The sequence below is a fragment of the Bos javanicus genome, chromosome 15, assembly GCF_032452875.1.
Source record: "Bos javanicus breed banteng chromosome 15, ARS-OSU_banteng_1.0, whole genome shotgun sequence".
In the NCBI taxonomy this organism is placed as follows: domain Eukaryota; kingdom Metazoa; phylum Chordata; class Mammalia; order Artiodactyla; family Bovidae; genus Bos; species Bos javanicus.
Window position 1 is genome coordinate 31,533,100 of NC_083882.1, and position 19,585 is coordinate 31,552,684.

General features: G+C 48.2%; 1 protein-coding gene across 1 annotated transcript in view; it reads left to right on the forward strand.

Annotated features, from left to right (window-relative positions):
• Positions 1-19,585, forward strand: part of GRIK4 (glutamate ionotropic receptor kainate type subunit 4) — a 501,670-nt gene that overhangs the window by 335,008 nt on the left and 147,077 nt on the right. The window contains exons 6-7 of the mRNA XM_061440611.1: positions 7,143-7,321; positions 11,683-11,736. Of these exons, the coding sequence (XP_061296595.1) occupies positions 7,143-7,321; positions 11,683-11,736 (233 nt within the window). The remainder of the gene's footprint in view (positions 1-7,142; positions 7,322-11,682; positions 11,737-19,585) is intronic.

The window sequence follows — 19,585 nt, forward strand, 5'->3', positions numbered from 1 at the left end:
GTCCCAGTCAACCCCACAGGGCTGGGGGAATTTGCTGTTAGGAGACTTTCAACGAAAGTTAGGGTTCCCTACCAGGGTCCCTGAGGCCCCTTTGGTGAGATCACCCAGCCCTGCCATAGAGTTACCTTTTGAGACTCTCAGGCTGGACCCAGAGACTCTTCATTCAGTTCAGTTCAGTTGCTAAGTCATGTCCGACTCTTTGTGATCCCAGAGACTGTAGCACACTGGGTTTCCCTGTCCTTCACTGTCTCCCGGAATTTGCTCAAACTCACGTCTGTTGAGTCGGTGATGCCATCCAATCATTTCGTCCTCTGTCGCCCTCTTCTCCTGCCCTCAGTCTTTCCCAGAGTCAGGGTCTTTTCCAATGAATCGGCTCTTTGCATCATTGGTTCAGCCTCAGCATCAGTCTTTCCAATGAATGTTCTGGATTGACTCTTCATGGTCACAAGCATAATATGCTGTGTATTTTCCTGGTATTGCTATACATAGTTCAATCATCTCTTTGTTTGTGTCTCATGCTTGCTTTAGCGTTTCTGGGTATTTTAATGACTTTCTTTATGCGTGGCTACAAGTTCTGTGCCCCTACACCCTCTTCCACTTGTGTACCGCCTCTGTAACCTGGAATCAGAAACCTGGGTGTGGACCTTGCTTGGCCTGTGAGTTCTGAGATCTGCCCTGCGTCTCTTCTGTTCCAGTGTTTGGTCTCTATGTGTGGTGTGTTCATGCTCAAGTCATATCCGACTCTTTGCGACCGCCTGGACTGTAACCCGCCAGGCTCCTCTGTTCATGGGATTCTCCAGGCAAGAGTACTGGAGTAGCTTGCCATTTCCTGCTCCAGGGGATCTTCCCAACCCAGGGATCCAACCTTTGTCTCCTGTGGCTCCTGCATTGCAGGTGGATTCTTTACCACTGAGCCACCTGGGCTGACCTGTTTGGTCTCTCCCCAGGAATAATGATGATACCTGCTTCCTGGACCATTGTGGGGGATAAATCCACATTATGTGAAGAAGCTTAGGAAACAACAAAAGCAGGTCTCAGCTCAGAGATGCCTGCTGGGCCCCAGCAATTAATAAACAAACAAGGACTTCCCTGGGGATCCAGTGGCTGAGACTCTGCAGGAGTCTCGGGGTTCAATCCTTGACGGGAGAACTAAGACCCCACATGCCATGTGGTGCAGCCAAGAAAATTAAAAAACAACAACAGCAACAAAACAACAAAGAACTAACCCAATCAAACAAACACCCTGGAGAAGTCAAGGGGAGTCCCCGGGTGAGGTTTTTCCCGTGTCCATCCTTGCTGTCAGAGAAGGGGGCAGCCTGGATGGCCAAGCAGGGCAGCAGACGGTCCTCCTGGGAGCGAGAAGCCTCCACCTGCCCCTCTATCCCCTCTCTGTCTCCTCCTCTGACCCCCACGGTCTGGCCCTTTCTGTCTTGTCTTGGGGCCAGGTCTAGGCGTGGGATGGGACAAAACTGAAAAGTGGATAAAATAAGCCCACTGTTCAAGCATTTGAACTTGTTCTGTGCCCCTGCCCCTCTTGCGACACCTCGGACCCTCATCCCTCTCACTCCATCAGAATCTGCTCCCTGGAAAAACAGGGCGTGAAGCCAGCACAGCCGAAGCACCTGCCCCTGTCAGGGGAGGGGAATGGACCAGTACTGGGTTTAGGTGCTCTGGGCAGAGTTCACCAACTCACTGCATCCTCACCACCACCCTCTAGTCGGTGTTAAGTCAGCTGCCGCCCGCAGGAGCTTAAAGTGAAAGTGTGAATGGGCTTCCCTGGTGGCTCAACTTGTAAAGAATCTGCCTGCAATGCAGGAGACCCAGGTTTGATCCCTGGGTCGGGAAGATCCTCTGGATTCACCAGAAGGGAATGGCTACCAACTCCAGTATTCTTGCCTGGAGAAAATCCTATGGACAGAGAAGCCTGATGGGCTACAGTTCATGGAGTCGCAAAGAGTCAGACACAACTGAGCAACTAACGCATTCACCAGCTGGGAGCGTTACCATTTTCCAGGATCAAAGCCTGAAGCCCAGGGAATCAGCCAGTGGAGAGGGAAATGATTACTTATTCCTGTTTTTGGATACAAGCATCCTCTGTGTCCCCGGCAGACCCATCACTCAGGTCTCTGTGTCCTTGTCCTGCAGCCCATCCAACCCCTGCTGCACCTTTCTCAACCTGTCCATCCATCTCCTGCCCCACCTCCCAGTCCCAGAAGCCAGCCTCCCTCCTTCCTGGAATAGCCAGCCTGCTGGCTTTCACATCGATCCATCCCATCACATCCTGAGCGATACTAATAGGTTCCCCAGGCCCCCTCTCAGCCTTGGACTTGGCAGCTAGACCCGCTGCTGGGCTAAGGGTCCAGCAAGATAGGGGGGGTCAGGGTGGAGATGGAGGGGAAGCTGGGGAGAAAGCAGCTTTGAACCCCTCTGGTGACAGCTGCCTTTGACAAATACCTTAGTTCCATTAAGGGGTTCCTAGTGGCACAAATGGTAAAGAATTTGCTTGCAGTGCAGGAGACCCAGGTTCCATCCCTTGGTTGGGAAGATCCCCTGGAGGAGGGCGTGGCTACCCACTCCAGTATTCTTGCCTGGAGAATCCCATGGACAGAGGAGCCTGGCAGGCTACAGTCCATGAGATTGCAAAGAGTCGGACAGGACTGAGTGACTAACACACTTGGTTCCATTAAACAGGTAGAGGTAAGGTAAACAACAATTGGAAAATGCCAGACTGCACTGAAAAACTCCTGACGTGCTTAATGTAACTAAACCACCCTTCCTCTTCTGCAGATGTTTCCCACTTCCTAGAATTAAAAAAAAAAAAAAAGGATCCTTTTCTAATTCATAAAGAATCTCTGGGCTAGAAAGACACCAACATCTTTGTAGTTCAGCTTTCCAACCACTGATTTAATTTCCTCTACAACCATCCTAAAACGGGGCTTCAGTCTTTCCTTGATTACCTCCAACCATGGGGAACTCACTCCCTCACAATGTAGGCCACTGCCTCTTTAGAGAGCTCCAACAGAGTTCTTCCTTACACTGAGCTAAGTACGGCCCCTGCGAGTTCCATCCATTCACTGTTCCTGGGCGTAGTCCTTGACTATAAATCCACAGCAAGTCTGTCTTGTGACAGCCCCTCCCCTCTTCCTCAGGCCAGGCACCCCTTCCTTCAGTGGCTCCTCAAGTGACATGGTGTCTGCTCCCACCTGGCACTGCTTCTCCCTTGACTTCTTAGGAGGGAGTCTATCCCTCTCACAGTCTCTGCTCAGTCCACCAGCAAGAACCGTGCACCTTGCCTCACACTGAGGCTGAGCTGCAGAGTTTGAAATAGGATCCCTACCCAACGCTGTGAAATAATTAGACTACATGTTATCTGTTGTAATATATGCATATATGCATAAGCATATGCTATCAAATGTTTCTTATGGTTTATAACCAAGGGCTGTATCCTGCGAATTGGATAATAAATCCTGAACGAGTTGGAAGAAGAGAGAAGGGGAGGGTGGGGGCTGGAGAGTGGAGAGAAGGTTTTGGTGGGGAGGGGACGGGGTGAAGGAGAGTTAGGATGTGAAGGGGTGGGGGAGGGGTGGATGAAAACCAGCTTGGTGGGGTGCCTTCTGGGTGACAGTCACTGATCTGCTCATTTGACTCCCCCATAAGGTAGTCATTACCCGTATCTCATGGATGGGTACACAGAGGGGCAGGGGGCAGAGGGAGTGGCCCCCACCAGCTAACCTGGTGGTGCGGGAGCTGGGATTCGCAGCAGCTGACTTTGTGCTCTTGCTACTTTAAGCTCTGTGCAGCCTGGGAAGAGGAGGGACTCCTAGGAGATCCTGGGAGAGGTGGCGGACCTCCCAGGGACCCTTCTCCCCTGCCTCCCGGCAAACAGGGTTGGATGAGATGCTGCTTCTTGCTTAAAGGGCAGCAGAGCACCCCCAAGGGGCCGCGGGGGTGGGGCACGTGGGCGTTGCTGGGAGCAGGGTCCCCATTTTCCTGACACCTAGGGGACCTCTTTCCCTGGGAGCTCAGTGCACCTGCCAGCTTTCAAGGCACGCAGGGTCCCTGGGCTGCCTTTTCCAGGCTGCTCCATGCTGTGTGTAATTGTACTGTCACTCCCCAGGCTTCCGTCTCGTCCCACTGAGTTTCATTGCCCATCTGAAGGATCCCAGGGCATTTGGCCTCTCTCCCAGTCGAACTCCAAAGGTTCTCCCTGCTGCATTCCAGGCCCAGTGGGGAGTTCACCCCCACCACCCCTCCCCTGCTCATACCTCCAGCTGCTCCCCTAGAGCGTGTCCTGAGGACAAATCTTTCCTTGAGCCAAGGAGCTGGCCAAGACTCCAGCAGCTCCAGTTCTGTGGCCTCCCTGATCTCCTTGTCCTTTTGATCAGGTGCTTAGACCTTTGTCCGAGTGAGATTTTGCTTTTCACAACATCTCTGTGAAGATATGAATATTCTCTGAATTTTACATATAGGATGCAATGCAGCTGCCCCATAGAAAACCAGATTTTTAGGCCACCAAACAAAATAGGGATATGATTTGGGGCTTTACAAAAATTTTTATTGGAATATCGTTGATTTCCAAAGTTGTGTTAGTTTCACGGGCACAGCAAAGTGGATCAGATATACATATACATATGTTCACTCTTTTTTTAGATTCTTTTCCATATGGGTCATTATAGAGTACTGAGTAGAGTTCCCTGTGCTGTACTGTAGGTCCTTGTTATCTATTTTATACACAGTACTGGGGATATGATTTGAACTTTGCTATACACTTAGCTGGGCTTTCCAAGGTGTCACTAGTGATAAAGAACCCACCTGCCAATGCAAGAGACATAAAAGATGTGGGTTCGATCCCTGGGTCGGGAAGATTCCCTAAAGAAGGGCATGCCCACCCACTCCAGTGTTCTTGCCTAGAGAATCGCATGGACAGAGGAACCTGGTGGGCCATGGTCCATAGGGTAGGGTTGGACTGCAAAGAGTTGGACACAACTAAGCGACTGAACGTGCTTGCACACACTTAGCTGCAGCTCCTGGCCTCTGCTGGTGTCTTGTCAGCCCAGTGCCTGGCACCAGGACAGTGAGTGTTGGATGAACAGATGAGCACCTTCCTCCCTCTTCTTCTGCCTCACTAAGCCGCCATTCCTGACCTTTGTGTTCTTATGGGATCGAGTAGATACAGGAGAAGCAATGTTGATTCCATGCATACCAGCTCCCAGCCTGCTTTCACATAGGATCTCAGTGAGTTCTCACCTGTTATGCCCATTTTACCGATGAAGATTGAGACTTGAAGAGGTTAGATGGGTCTCAAGCTCACACAGCTAGCGACAGTTGACCCTGAGCTTGAATCTAGATCTGCATCAAAGTTGGCAGGAGGAGCCCCGGCAGCTTCAGTGCCCTTCTGGATGGAGGGTGGTGGTGTGGAGCCCTGAGGGGCACAGACAGCAGCAGGGGGTCTAACAAGCCTCCGCTGAGGCCTGTTTGGAAAGGAAGGAAAAACCAACTTGACTCTGGGCTTGCACAGACCGCGTTGCTGAAACCTCTTTGTGAAGGACAGGCCCTCCAGGGGCTTCTCTCCAGTTCTTCTCCATTCTTCATCTACAATGCTTCTCCTACCGCAGCCCCTAGTTCCTGGGACCACCTTTTCAGGAGCCGGGGTGGGGGTGGGAGTTAGGCACTGGCCCCGCCTTCCAGGGCTCCATCTCCATCACCCCCGGTGCAGCCTGCTCCCTCGTTCCCTCCACCCTGCTGCCTCTTCCTTGTTCACAAAGCACACCAAGGCTTTCGCCCCCAAGACCTGAGACGCGTGAACCAAGCCTCCCTGGGTTCTGTGCCTGCTCCTTCTGGTGGGTTTTATCCTAAGAGGAAGTCTGGACTCGGGAAGAGGATGGGATGGAGATGAGGAAATGGGAATTCTGGTCCCAGCTCTTTTCCTGGGCACATCCTGTCATTTCTCTACAAAATGAGGAAGCTGGTACAATGCTCTCTATTTTTTTTTTTTATATTTATTTACTTGGCTGTGCTGGGTCTTCGTTATGGCACTGGGGATCTCTGATCTTTGTTGCAGCATGCAGGACCTTTGATTGGAGTTTGCGAATCCTTAGTTGCAGCAAGTGAGATCTAGTTCTCCAACCAGGGAGGGAACCCGGGCCCCCTGCATTGGGATTGTGGCATCTTCGCCACTGGACCACCGAGGAAGCCCTTACAATGCTCTTCAGATGCCCCCTCATCTTACCTTTTGGTCCTCAAGGATCCGGAGGGGGTTTAACCTGCACAAGGAAAAGGCTTCTTTGGGGTCATATTCATGACCTCCCTGCATTTAATATTCCTTTAACCAGTGCAGACACCAGAACACCAGGCTCTTTGACTTGTCAGAGAGCATCCTTCCCCGGGCCATCCACCGTGACAGTGTCTGGGAGAGTTCCTCCTCTCCTGCCTCCTGCTCGCCTCTGTGCTATGGGATTGGAATACTTTGTATGATCTTGGGAGGACTTAAACAAGATGAGCCATTAAAATGTTTAGCCCATTACCTGGAACGCAATAAGAATTCAATGAATGTTACTCTTGTCATTGATTGGCTTTGGGGAGCAAATGCCTATAGGTCTCTTTCCATTGGAATTGAGACCACTGTCTTCCCAGGAGACCCCCACCCATGCACACACCCTCCTCCTGGCCTTTTCAGAGATGTCATTTAAGACCCATGTATCTTGGTGACATCCATCTGGAATCCCTTCTCCCACGTGCCTGGCGGCGGATAGCAAGGGCCTGGCAGAATCCTTAGCTCAGGATCCCCAGCTGTTCTGGGCCCACCTGACTGCCTGCTGGGGTGCAGTTCAAAACCCGTTCTTTTATAATCATAACAATACCTTGTCTCAGAGCAGCCCCTGTGCTCTGAGGAGTTCAAAGCGTTTTGCTAGATCTGTTTTCTGGGCTTTGTGACCTGGAGGGAACCGCTCCCTGACCTCCACCATGGAAATAAAAGCCGGATGTAACATTTATGAGGGCTCACCATGTGCGATGCTCCGGCCTAACCACTTGATGCCAGACCCAGGACCCTGCTTCCCTCCCGAGTTTTCTGGCTTTGGCTCCCGTGTCTCCTGAGGCAGCACCGTGGACCCTCAGGGGCTTCGTCCTCTCTTCCCCTCCAGGCCTTTTAAACCTAGAGAAGCTCCTCCGGCAATTCCTTATCTCCAAGGACACACTCTCGGTCCGGATGCTGGATGACGCCAGGGACCCCACCCCGCTCCTCAAGGAGATCCGGGACGACAAGACCGCCACCATCATCATACATGCCAACGCCTCCATGTCCCACACCATCCTCCTGAAGGTGGGCGCCGGGCCGGGCGGGTGCTGGTGGGCAACGAGCATCCCTCTCCCTCCCTCTGCCTCTGAACTGACACTCTGCTCCCTTCTTGCCTTGGGTGTCCCCCCTGGGCTGAGGTTGAAGGAGCCCTGGGCTGGACCTCTGACCCCAACAGTGTGCTCAGTTCCAGTGAACAGCTCCTGAAAGTTAAGAGGAAAAAGTAGGAGGATGCAACGTCACAGAGACGTTTAATTCTCGGTGCAACAGGGCAGCCGCTGGCTGAGACCCTGGCCACACCTAGATCTGCCAGGGGCTCTGTGGTCCAGGGGTTCCTAGGAGGGGCAAGGCTGGTGGGGTGGGCTACTCGGGCGCTGAGACTATTTGCCAAACCGAGTAGAGGCATCTCCCTATTCTGACAGCCGGGGCTGTCTCGTCCGTGTGTATTACTGAGTGCCAGCCCTGTGTGTAATCTTTACACGTGTTCTATCGTTTACCGAGCGCTGCCGTGTCATTTTTCAATGTAATCCTCTCCGTGACCACATGAGGTGGACATGGTAGCATCCCCCGGCAGCGGAAGAAACTGAGAGTCTGCGAGATGAGCAGCTCTGTCCAAGGCCAGCCCTGGGAGGAGGAGCCTGCCTCAGTTCTCTTCACAGGAAATCAGTCCACTTCTCCCCCGCTCCCCACCCGCTCCCGGGGACACAGGGATCAGCCCTGGAATCAATGTATACACAGGGAAACTGGAACTCTCTGAGTGAGGCCGGTCCAAGAGAGAGAGACAGAGACACACACAGAGACACAGGGACAGAGGGAGAGAAGTCAGTGCCTGGGGGTCCACGCTGGACAAACAGCTTCGATCATCTGGGCATCCTTGGGACCACTGGGACTGTGTCCCGGGCTGGTGTCTGGGCTAAGCAAGCAACCCCAGACAGAGTGGACCCTGCCAGGCTCCGCCCTGGCTCCAGCAGCTCCCCCAGCCTCTCTGGGCTCATGGCCTCCTCGAGTGCCATTTTAATTGCACATCCACGTGCAGCCCGCCGTCTTCCACTGGGGGAATGAGGTTCCTCATTAACCTCAGCAGGGCCGCAAGGAGCCCAGCAGACACAGGATGATTCTCTCTTCCTCTCCCTCCTCGCTGTCTCCTCACCTCCGCACCCCAGCTAGTTTAGTCCCAGAATTAATAAGAGATTTGAATGAAATTTCTCTGAGTACTGAGGGCCGTCCCTTCAGCCTGTTGCTATAGTAATTTTCTGCAGCTCCAAACCCACGTCTGTCTGTGTGGGTATACCCAACTCACAGACACACACTCCAACACACAGTTTTTCTTTCTCTTTCTTCTCTTGTGTCCGGAGCTGTGATCAATGAAGTCATTGAGGATGGAAAAGCTGCAGGGCATGAGAGATGCAGGCTGAGGAGTTCTCAGGAGGGTGGGGAGGACTGCAGAGTAGGGAGCAAGATAGATGTCCCTCAGTCCCCCTGCCAAGGGCAGATCAGAACGTATGTTTCCCATGCAGTAGCTGATTCCTGCCTGGACAGCCCCCAGGTGGAAGCCTTTAGGGGTCAGCCCTTGCCCAGGAATATTTCCTGGCTCCCAGCATATGTGGTTGCCTCCCTCCCTTTTAAAAAATATGTCTAGTTCATTGTTGAAATCTCGGAAAGTACAGAAAAGCCCATAGGAAAAAAATAAAAATCATTCACAATTCCATCACTGAGAGAGAACCACTATAAAATTTTGATATCAGGTCTTTCTGCCCTTAGAGACACATTTTTTTTTTCCTTTTTCAAAATTATTACACCCTGAACATACTCTTCTGGAACCTTTTTTTTTTCCCACTTAATTATATGCCATGCATTTTTTTTCTCATGTCATGACATATTTTTCTACAAATATTATAATGGCTGCATCATTTCTTATCATATGGATGTACCATAATTTATTTAACCATCTCTTTATTGTTGGAGATACAGGTTGTTTTCACTCTTTGCTGTAATAAATAATGCTGGAATGCACATATTTTTACATAAATCTTTATGCACATTCATGAATATTTTCAGAGCATAAATTTCTAGGAGTGGAATTACTGAGTTAAAGGTATGCATGCTTTTAAGGATTTTGATATGATTTGCCAGCTTGCCTTTTTTAGAAAGTCTGTAAGGATTTACACTCCCACCAGTGGTGTATAGGTGTCTTATAGCACCCTTGCCAGTACTGGGTATTTTCACTAAAAACGCTTTTAATTTCTTTTTTATGGCTGTGCATTTGAAGGAAATTCCCTTGTAATGACTGTTATTAGCAAATGGTTCTGCTGGGTGGCCAGTGGCAGGCTTTCCTGAGGTCATCGATCAGCCCCAGCCCATGTAACCTTGGAACCAAACTCATCAATGAGCAGTGAGGTTTTGGAAAAGCTCATCCCCATTTGAATTCCTAGAAGCCCCAGCAGGCTGACCTTGTATCCATCCTGGACTCGATCCGCATGCTTCCCTGAAGCACCAGGCTCTTCCTTCATGAGGTTACAACCTGGCCTTGAGGGAAGATAGACTCAGCGTGGGAAGCAGTGCAATCAGAGGGCGCCCGGAGCTTCTGGGAGCCTCACTGTGCACTCCTGAGCCTGGCCTCAGAGCTTGGCAGCGCTCCACTGTCTCTTGATTTCAGGAGGATTTTCAGAGTAATCCCCTATTTTATTGAGCGGCTGTTCCAGCAACGAATTCCATGTTTACCCAGAATTCAGGTCTTAAAAACCAAGGATCTCTTGTGTTTTATCTTTAGGACAGCAGATTTCACAAAGTGGGTTTTAACCATCCAACAGTGCCCTTTCTCAGCCCCCTGCCCCCAACCCATCCCTGGAACCAGGGGGCTCCCGTCAGGCAAGGCAGTGGTGAGAGGCAAGGGCATTATTATATGGATAATTTGGGGGGTGGGTGAAGAGGTGGAGGTGAGCACCATGCCCCCCTCCCCAGAAGTGGAGGCGTCACTGTAGCTTTGCTAGAGGAAGGAGAGGCCTTGAGCTCCATCATGACCCCTTGTAATCTTGCCCCAGTTGCCTCAATTTCTTATAGGGATGGTGATGATATATTGGGCTGGCCAAACAGTTTGTCTGGGTTATTCTGTAACTTGGAAAACCTGAACGAACTTTTCGGCCCACCAACCTAATAATTACCCCAGCCTGTCCTTCAAGGAACCTGTGAGAATGCTCACACAGTTATTGGAATCCCTGGGGAGATAAATAAGATATAAAGGGAGAAGGCAATCATCCCTGGCTTTGTTTACCGCCCCCCACCCCCATGCGCCTCAACAGTCATGACAAAAGTGGTTTCCTAGTGGCCAGGGCTGAAGGCTATGTGATGAAGATCTAACCAACTGTCAGGAGGGATAGGGGACCTGGGGAGAGCTGGGCTCATTATTTCCATGATCTCCTTGTTAGCTTCTATAGCACCTGTCACACTCCAAGCCAGGCACATGGCACGGAAGGTTGCTTATAGAGGTATTTATGATGCTGCAAAGATCAGAGAAAAGGAGGCCCATCTGAACTAGCAGCTCCCAACCGTGGGCTGAGACTCCCTGGTGCACCATCACCAAGAGCACATCACTTGCTCCTCACTACTGATAAGACCGCAGTTTGCAAACGATTCACCTCTTTCCAGCATTGCCGCAGATTGAAGAATATGCCTATGAGGCATACTCACTCCCACCCTGACGAGGGTGGGGTTAATTTGGGAATTGCCTACAAGCCACCACTTTCCTGTCCATGCCTTGGCCCCTAAGAGGAGTGTGTCAGTAATTCCCTCAATATCATAGTTCTCCAAGGGGCGTGTTGGGCTGCCTGGCTTTAATTTCATCTTTTCCACGTATGAGACGTGTGATCTTCTGGACAAGCTACACAGCCTTTGGTGCTTCAGTTTCCTCAGCTGTCAAAGGTGGGGTGGTGGGCAAGCAACAGTGTGCCTCAGCAGGTGAACCCTAGCCAAATGCTGTCCGGTGCTTGGTGTGGACCAAACAGCGCGTGTTAGCCACTGGTATTGTTAATGGTCGTGGAAATAATTATTATAGTCTTTTGTTATTTGTTTCATTTCCTGGAAAGTCACTTTGGTTTCCATAATCCCCAGTTATATCCATGGGAATGTGTACACATGAGAATATCAGCTACCATGAGTGTCCCTGCAGGGGTGGAGGCGTGGGCTGGAGGGAGAGAGACCCTACTCTAGAAGCCAAGGTTTCTGTGCTCCGTCCTCCAAGGTTGAGGGTGGTGTAAGAACCAGTCAGTCAAGATGTTCTACTCTGCCGGTGGGGAGCCAGACCAGGGGCAGACACCTGGAGCCCTCTCTAGTCATGCACTTCCAGTGGGTTTTTCATTTTCCACTCTAATATCCTTCTCTTCCCTTTGCAGGCAGCGGAACTAGGGATGGTGTCAGCCTATTACACATACATCTTCACTAATCTGGTAAGACATTTTCACAGCTCACCTCTTTGGCATAGACAGTATCATTAATTAGGGTCAGTGGGGTGTGACGGAATGAAGCCCTGGAGATGGGCAGTAGGGGAAATGGACCAGAGGAGCAGATGCCAGCCAGAGAAGCAGGGCATTTGAGACACACGGAAACCCAGGAGCCCTGGGACTCTTGTCCTAACAATTCTTAGCCTAGAAGAATCTAATACCTCTGCTCAGATGCCACCAGCTGACCCCTCTGATGGTTGCATCTCCTCTATAGGTCCAGTTGCAGGCTGGCAGTTCAGTCCCTACATTTCCAGATCCTAATGTGGGCTGGCTTAGAATTAGGAACACTACAGCACAAAAATTACGCCTGTCCTAGGTAAGAGGTGTTATAACTGACACACTTTCAGAGGCCATTTTTTTCAAATTTTCTTTTGCAGCCTAGAATACAGGCCTATAGAAATTTTATTGAGTCAAGTTGGAGCTCTAGTTTTGCCCCGTACCAGCTGTGTGCCCCTTAAACAAGCACTGAGCCTTGGTTTCCTTGTCTGTAAAATGGGTGTAAGGACAGCTACATCATGGAATTGCTATCATTTTGAAATGATGTAATTTAATCTGTGTTTATTTTGAAATCGTAAAGCATTATGTCATGTGAAACGTTGTGAAATATACACACTCTCAATTCAGTAGAAAGAACCTCAGAGAACAGGTTTAAAAACATTAGAACTTTTTATTTTGAGATAATTATAGATTCACAGAAAGTCACAAAGATAATACAGAGGGATGCCATGTAACTTTAACCCAGTTTTCTGCAATGGCTATATCTTATGTTATTACAGTACAATATCAAAACCAGGATATCAAAATATCAAGTCTGTTAAGACATATGTAGATGTGTGTAACTCTACTACAGTTAGGAAAAAAACCATTTCATTACCACAAAGATCTCGCTACTACCTTATAGTCATATCCACTTTCCTTCTTCCCACCAGTCCTAATCTCTAATAACTGCTAATCTGCTCTCTATTTCTAACTTTTGTTGTTGTTGTCGTTCAGTTGCTAAGTTGTGTCTGAATCTTTGCGACCCCATGGACTGCAGCACACCAGTTTCCCTTGTCCTTCACTATCTCCCAGAGTTTGATCAAACTCATGTCCATTGAGTCAGTGATGTTATCTAACCATCTCATCCTCTGCCGCCCCCTTTTCCTTTTGCCTGCAATCTTTCCCAGCTTCAGGGTCTTTACCAATGAATTGGCTCTTCGCCTCAGGTAGCCAAACAATTGAAACTTCAGCTTCAGCAACAGTCTTTTCAATGGTATTCAGAGTTGATTTCCTTTAAGACTGACAAGTTTGATCTCCTTGCAGTCAAGGACTCTGCAGAGTCTTCTCCAGAACAAGTTTGAAAGCATCAATTCTTCAGTGTTCTGCCTTCTTGGGTCCAGCTCTCACATCTGTTCATGACTATTGGAAAAACCATGGCTTTGCCTAACTTTTCTACTTTTATGTAAATGGAATCATGAGTAGATGACCTTTGAGGTTAAATTTTTTTCACTCAGTGTATTGCCTTCAGGATCCATCGAAGTTGTTGTGTGAATCAATAGTTTGCCCTTTATTTTTGCTGAGTCATATTTCTTGCTGTGGATGTACCTGTTTGCTTAATCATCCACCTATGGAGAGACATTTTAGTTGTTTCCAGTTTGGGGCTATTACAGATAGAGCTGTTATAAACAGTCATTCAGAGAAGAGGTTTAATTATTATGCATTTATTTATTTTATAAATGCATAAGATATCCAAATCATTTAAGTAGCCCCTTTATCTAGATATACTTTTTTAAATGTTTTTTTAAAGTGTGCTGAGTCTTCGTTCTTGCAGGGACTTTCTCTAGTTGGTGGTGAGCGGATGGGCTCTTGGGCACTTGGGCTTTAGTAGTTGTGGCACACAGGCTTAGTTGTGGAATTTTCCTGGACTAGGGATCGAACCCATGTCCCCTGCATTGGCAGCAAATTCTGGGAAGTCCCTGTCCAGACATACTTCTGATGTAACAGGCACTGAGCCAGGCATTAGAAATTAAAATGGGAATAAGAAACCAAGCTGGCCCAGCAAAAACCTATTGCAAACTGTCATATTGCAAAGTGGCAAATTCCATGAGATGTGGACACAAAATGCTTTAGACCCTAGAGTAGGGGCCACTTGCTCTACCTGGGGCAGTTAGGAAATGCTTCACAGAAGAAAGGGTCTTTAAGCTACATCCTGAAAGACAAGTAGACTTTTTCCTAGACAAACAAAGAACAGAATAACATTTGGGAATAAGGAACAGCATGCTCACATACTTGGAGATTTGAGTCCCTTCACACATATGGACTGCTCCAGGAATGGATGTGTCAGTTTATTATTACTCATTTGTCTATTTATAGCCATTTGTGAAAGTAACCTTCTTAAAAGATATAAGGCAGGTAACATCAAATGAATAATAATGAACTGGCACACCCATTCCTGGAGCAGTCCATGTGTTAGAAGGGACTCAAATCTCCAGGTATGTGAATATGCTGTTCCTTATTCTCAATGCCAATGCAGGAGACGTGAGAGATGTGGGTTCAATCCTTGGATCTGGAAGATTGCCTGAAGGAGGACACAGCAACCCACTCCAGTATTCTTACCTGGAGAATCCCATGGACAGAGGAACCTGGGGGGCTACAGTCCATAGGGTCGCTAAGAGCCAGACGCGACTGAAGCGAGTTAGCACACACGCAGGTGTCAATGAACCACAAGAGCCTTGATGTGTTTAGGAAGCAGAATTCAACCTCACAGAGTTGACTCTCGAATCTGAAAATGGAAAAGGTTACCTGGGAGTTAAGACTTTCTTGGCCAACACAGGTGGTAGGGTAAACTAGGGGTCATGCAGTGTCCCTTCTGGGATTTAGGGGCCAGGGCCAGGTCTCCTGAAATGTCCTGCAAAGGCGAGGAGAGGGCTGCCCAAAAAGACAGGCTGGGATCCTGCCATCCCTGTTCATCTCTAGCGGTAGTTTTGTGAACAGCCCTTTCTTGCGGCTTCTGTGGCATTGTTCACCCTGAAGCATCCTATAGGTCTTTGCTGTCAGAGTTGAAAGCCCCCTTGAAGAATCCTGTATAGCTTCTCTTCTGGTGTAGGGACTCCCTCCACAGCAGGCTTGCCAAAAAGTCATTCAGCTGTCTTTTGCCTGGTACGCCCCACCACAGACCTGCCTGTTCCATTGTTGGAATTTTTAACTGAGGTCTAACCTACAGATAGAAGGCCACGGAGATCATATGTGAGCAGCTGAACGAACATCCTCCAGGTGAGCACACCTGTGTAAGCAACACCCAGATCCAGAAATAGAATATTGCCAGCACCACAGAAGTCCCCCGCGTGCCCCCTCCCAGCCACTGCCCCTCAGAATATAAAGCAGAAGGAACTGCTTTGTTGGCGTGTTTAATTTATTTTTTCTATCTCACACTGCTGCTGTAAATCAGGGCATTAACATGGAAAAGGGAAGAAAAGGATTAGGCTATTCCCAGAGTGATGCGAAAGCATTTGCCTGGAGTAAGGAGGCATTTGGGGGAGCCCAGCAAGTTGGCAGAAGAATAAGGACAGATTAAACTCCATCTGTGTTCCATTTGGGGAGCCTGGGAAGCAGAGGGGAGGAGGGGGAGAAGGCAGGCCAGGGGCCACCTGCCTTGGGCCAGCCTGCTCCCAGGTTAGGCCGACAGGGTAGCCAAAGAGGAGGGAGTGGGGCAGCTAGAACTCACAGAAGTGTTTTTGCAGATGGAAGGAGGCTAGTCTTTTGAAAGATGAATTCCCAGGATGATAATGAGACTAAGGTGAGGTTGCTTGGCCTGGAGATGTTTAAGAAAGCATCACGGAGGCTTCCCCGGTGACTCAGTGATCAAGAATCTGCCTGCCAATGCAGGAGACGTGGGTTCCATCCCTGATCCAGAAAGATCCCACATGCCATGGAGCAACTAAGCCTAAGCCTATTGAGCCTGTGCTCTAGAGCCCAGGAACCACAACTACTGAAGCCCAAGTGCCTAAAGCCATGCTCTGCAAGAAGAGAAGCCATCGCAATGAGAAGCCTTTGCATTGCAACTAAGCAGTAACCCCCATTCACTGCAATTAGAGAAAAGTCCACACACAGTGATGAAGACCCAGCAGAGCCAAATATAAATAAATAAAATTATATGCAAAAAAGAAGGCATCAGAGGACTTCCTGGCATCCAGTAGTTAAGACTTCACCTTCCAAGGCAGTGGTGCAGGTTCGATCTCTGCTCAGGGAAGTAAGATCCCACATGCTTCGTGGCCAAAAACACCCCTCATAAAACAGAAGCAATATTGTTGTCATTTAGTCGCTAAATCACGTCAACTCTTTGCGACCCCGTGGACTGCAGCGTGCCAGGCTTCACTGTCCTACACTATCTCCTAGAGTTTGCTCAAATTCATGTCCATTGAGTCAGTGATGCTATCTAACCATCTCATCCTCTACAACCCCCTTCTCTTCTTGCCCTCCATCTTTCTCAGCATTAGGGTCTTTTCCACTAAGTCAGCTCTTCCCATCAGGTAGCCAAAATATTGGAGCTTCAGCTTCAGCATCAGTCCTTCCAATGAATATTCAGGGTTGATTTCCTTTAGGACTGATTAGTTTGATCTCTGTGCAGTCCAAAAGACTCTCAAGAGTCTTCTCCAGAACCACAGTTTGAAAACATCAATTCTTCAGCACTCAGCCTTCTTGATGGTCCAACTCTTACATCTGTACATGACTACTGGAAAAACCATAGCTTTGACTATACAGACCTTTGTCGGCAAAGTGATGTCTTCGGCTTTTTAATACACCGTCTGGGTTTGTCAGAGCTTTTCTTCCAAGGAGCAAGTGTCTTTTAATTTCATGGCTGCAGTCAACCTCTGCAGTGATTTTGGAGCCCAAGAAAATAAAACCTGTCACTGTTTCCACTTTTTGTGACAAATTCAATAAAGACTTTAAAAAATGATCCACATGAAAAAAAAGCTTTAAAAAAGTAAAAAAAGAAAGCGTCACCCCTGCTATGTCCCACCACTCCCTCTTCTCCAAAATGTTAATAAAGACTTTGATGATGAATTTTGTGGAGAAAACACTGACCCATGAAGTCAGGAGACCTGGATCAAGTCCCCACTCTGCCTTGTAATTGCTGTGTGACTTGGGGGGAGTTGCACTGACTCTCTGAGCCCCAGGTCTCTCATTTGTAAAATGGGGATAATGAAATCTTACAGGGTTGTTGTGAGGATAAAGAAAACTGTGTTATGAATTGCCAAATACTGTATGTTTTTAGGACAGTGTGTATTTTGGTCACACTCTGATACTTTCAGCTTTCAAAGGGCTTTTGTCCTTCTTGGGTGAACACAGAATGAGATGAGCTTTGGGAGGGTACCTTCCTCAGAGAGTTCTTTGAATCTGGAAATGACAGGATTCACACAGTTTGTGAGTTTGCAACAGGAAATCAGAAAAGTAACTGTGTAAATGATGATGGCTGAGTAATAGCCAAGAAAATAGAAGCAAAGCCATTTCAAAAATCAGTCAGTGAGAGAATATTCTGGATACTTCTCATTAGTCCCTTGGCTCTCAGAAAGGACAGACATTTATTAGGAGTGAAGAAACTATTTTTAAGTCCATTCTTTCTGCCCAGTTGCTGTTGGAGTCTTGAACCAGAGCAGGAGGGGCTTTATCTAGAGGGTCATAGGTGAGCCTCTGTGCTTCTCTAGAGGCCCAGTGGCCCCTGACTTTATGGCACCAGGGACCGCTTTTGTGGAAGACAATTTTTCCATGGACTGGAGGAGGGAGGATGGTTTCTGGATGATTCAAGCACATTACACTTACTATGCACTTTATTTCTATTATTATTACATCAGCTGCACCTCAGTTCATCAGGCATTAGATCCTGGAGGTTGGGAACCTCTGCTCTAGTCCTTCCCCCCAAATATAGATGCCACCTGGACTTTAATTCTTATTTATTTCTTTTCTGATTCCTCAAAGATGTCCATCATGTCCCATCTCTCTAAATTCGGCCACAGTGATGCAGCAGGCACTCAGATTTGCATTTGAGAGTTAGCACAAAGGTGCAGGCCTTTGCATTCGTAGACAAGACTAAGGACTCCAGGTTGCCTAGCTGTCAGCTGTGTGATCCAGTGCACCTTGCTCAGTCTCTCTGAGCCTGGGTGACCTCATCTGCGGGTAGACACTAACAATACCTGCCCTGGGAGATAACAGCCACACAGGAATTGACTCACAACACAAGTCTAGTAAAGGGAAGGTATTATTTTAAGAAGTCCTGGGCTTCCCTGGTGGCTCAGTGGTTAAGAATCCTCCTGCCAATGAAGGAGACACATTGAATGAAGTTCGATCCCTGGTCCGGGAGGATCCCACATGTGGTGGAGCAACTAAGCCCATCGCCAGAAGAGCTCTGCTCTAGAGCCTGGGAGCTGCAACCACTGAGCCCACGTGCCACAACTACCAATGCCCACGAGCCCAAGCTTCACAGCCAGAGAAGCCATTGCAATGAGAAGCCCAAATACAGAAACCAGAGAGTAGCCCATACAGCAATGAAGACCCAGCACAGCCATAAATAAATAAATGAAGTTATAGAAAAGGAAGTTCTATTTGTGTTTCCCAGGTACCAAAAAGAACAGGAGATATTTATTTTGCTGTCCAGCCTCTAACAGCCTGTAAAAGTGACTCCTAAAATGCCATTTTATTAATTTCCAGACAATGAATAGAACGAGGTAGTTCAGTTATTGTGCAGTCACAATATTATTATTGTGTGAAATCAGGTAATATTTGTCTTTTGTGTCTGGCTTATTTTATTCAGCATAACGTTTTCTACATTCATCCATATTATAGCACGTATCAGAACTTCATTCCTTTTTTTAAACTCTTGTTTTATAGTGGAAAATACACATAAAATTCACCATTTTAAGGATATCATTCAGTACAGTGAGTATATTTACATCGTTGGGTAGCCATCATCACGATCCACGTTCAGAACCTTTTTCATCCTCAAACTGAGACCTTAAACCCATTAAACAGCAGCTCCCCACCCTCTCCCACTCCCAGCCCCTGGCAGCTACCATTTTGCTTTCTGTCTCTATGAATTTGCCTCTTCTATATGCTTCATATAAATGGAATTCTAATGTTTGTCCTTAGGTGTCTGACTTATTTCACCTAGCATAATGTCTTCAGGGGTCATCTAGGTGTCAGAATTCCCTTCCTTTTTAAGGCTGAGTAATACATGAAAAAACTAAGATCATGGCACCTGGCCCCATTACTTCATGCAGATAGAGGAGGAAAAGGTGGAAGTAGTGACAGATTTCCTCTTCTTGGGCTCTAAAATCACTGCAGATGGTAACTGCAGGCATGAAATCAGAAGATGATTGCTTCTTGTCAGGAAAGTGTGCTGAAAAGCAGAGACATTCCTCTGCCGACAAAGGTCTGTACAGTCAAGGCTATGGTCTTCCCAGTGGCCATGTACGGCTGTGCGAGCTGGATGGTAAAGAAGGTGTAACGCCAAAGAATTGATGCCTTTGGACTATGGTGCTGAAGAAGATTCCTGAGAGTCCCTTGGACAGCAAGGAGATCAAACCAGTCAATCTTAAGGGAGATCAACCCTGAATACTCGTTGTAAGGACTGATGCTGAGGTTGAAACTCCAGTATTTTCCTCATCTAATGAGAACAGCCAACTCATTGGATAAGTCCCTGATGCTGGGAAAGATTGATGGCAGGAGAAGAGGGTGTCAGAGGATGAGATGGCTGGATGGCATCACTGACTCAATGGACATGAGTTTGAGCAAGCTCTGGGAGATGGAAGGACAGGGAAGC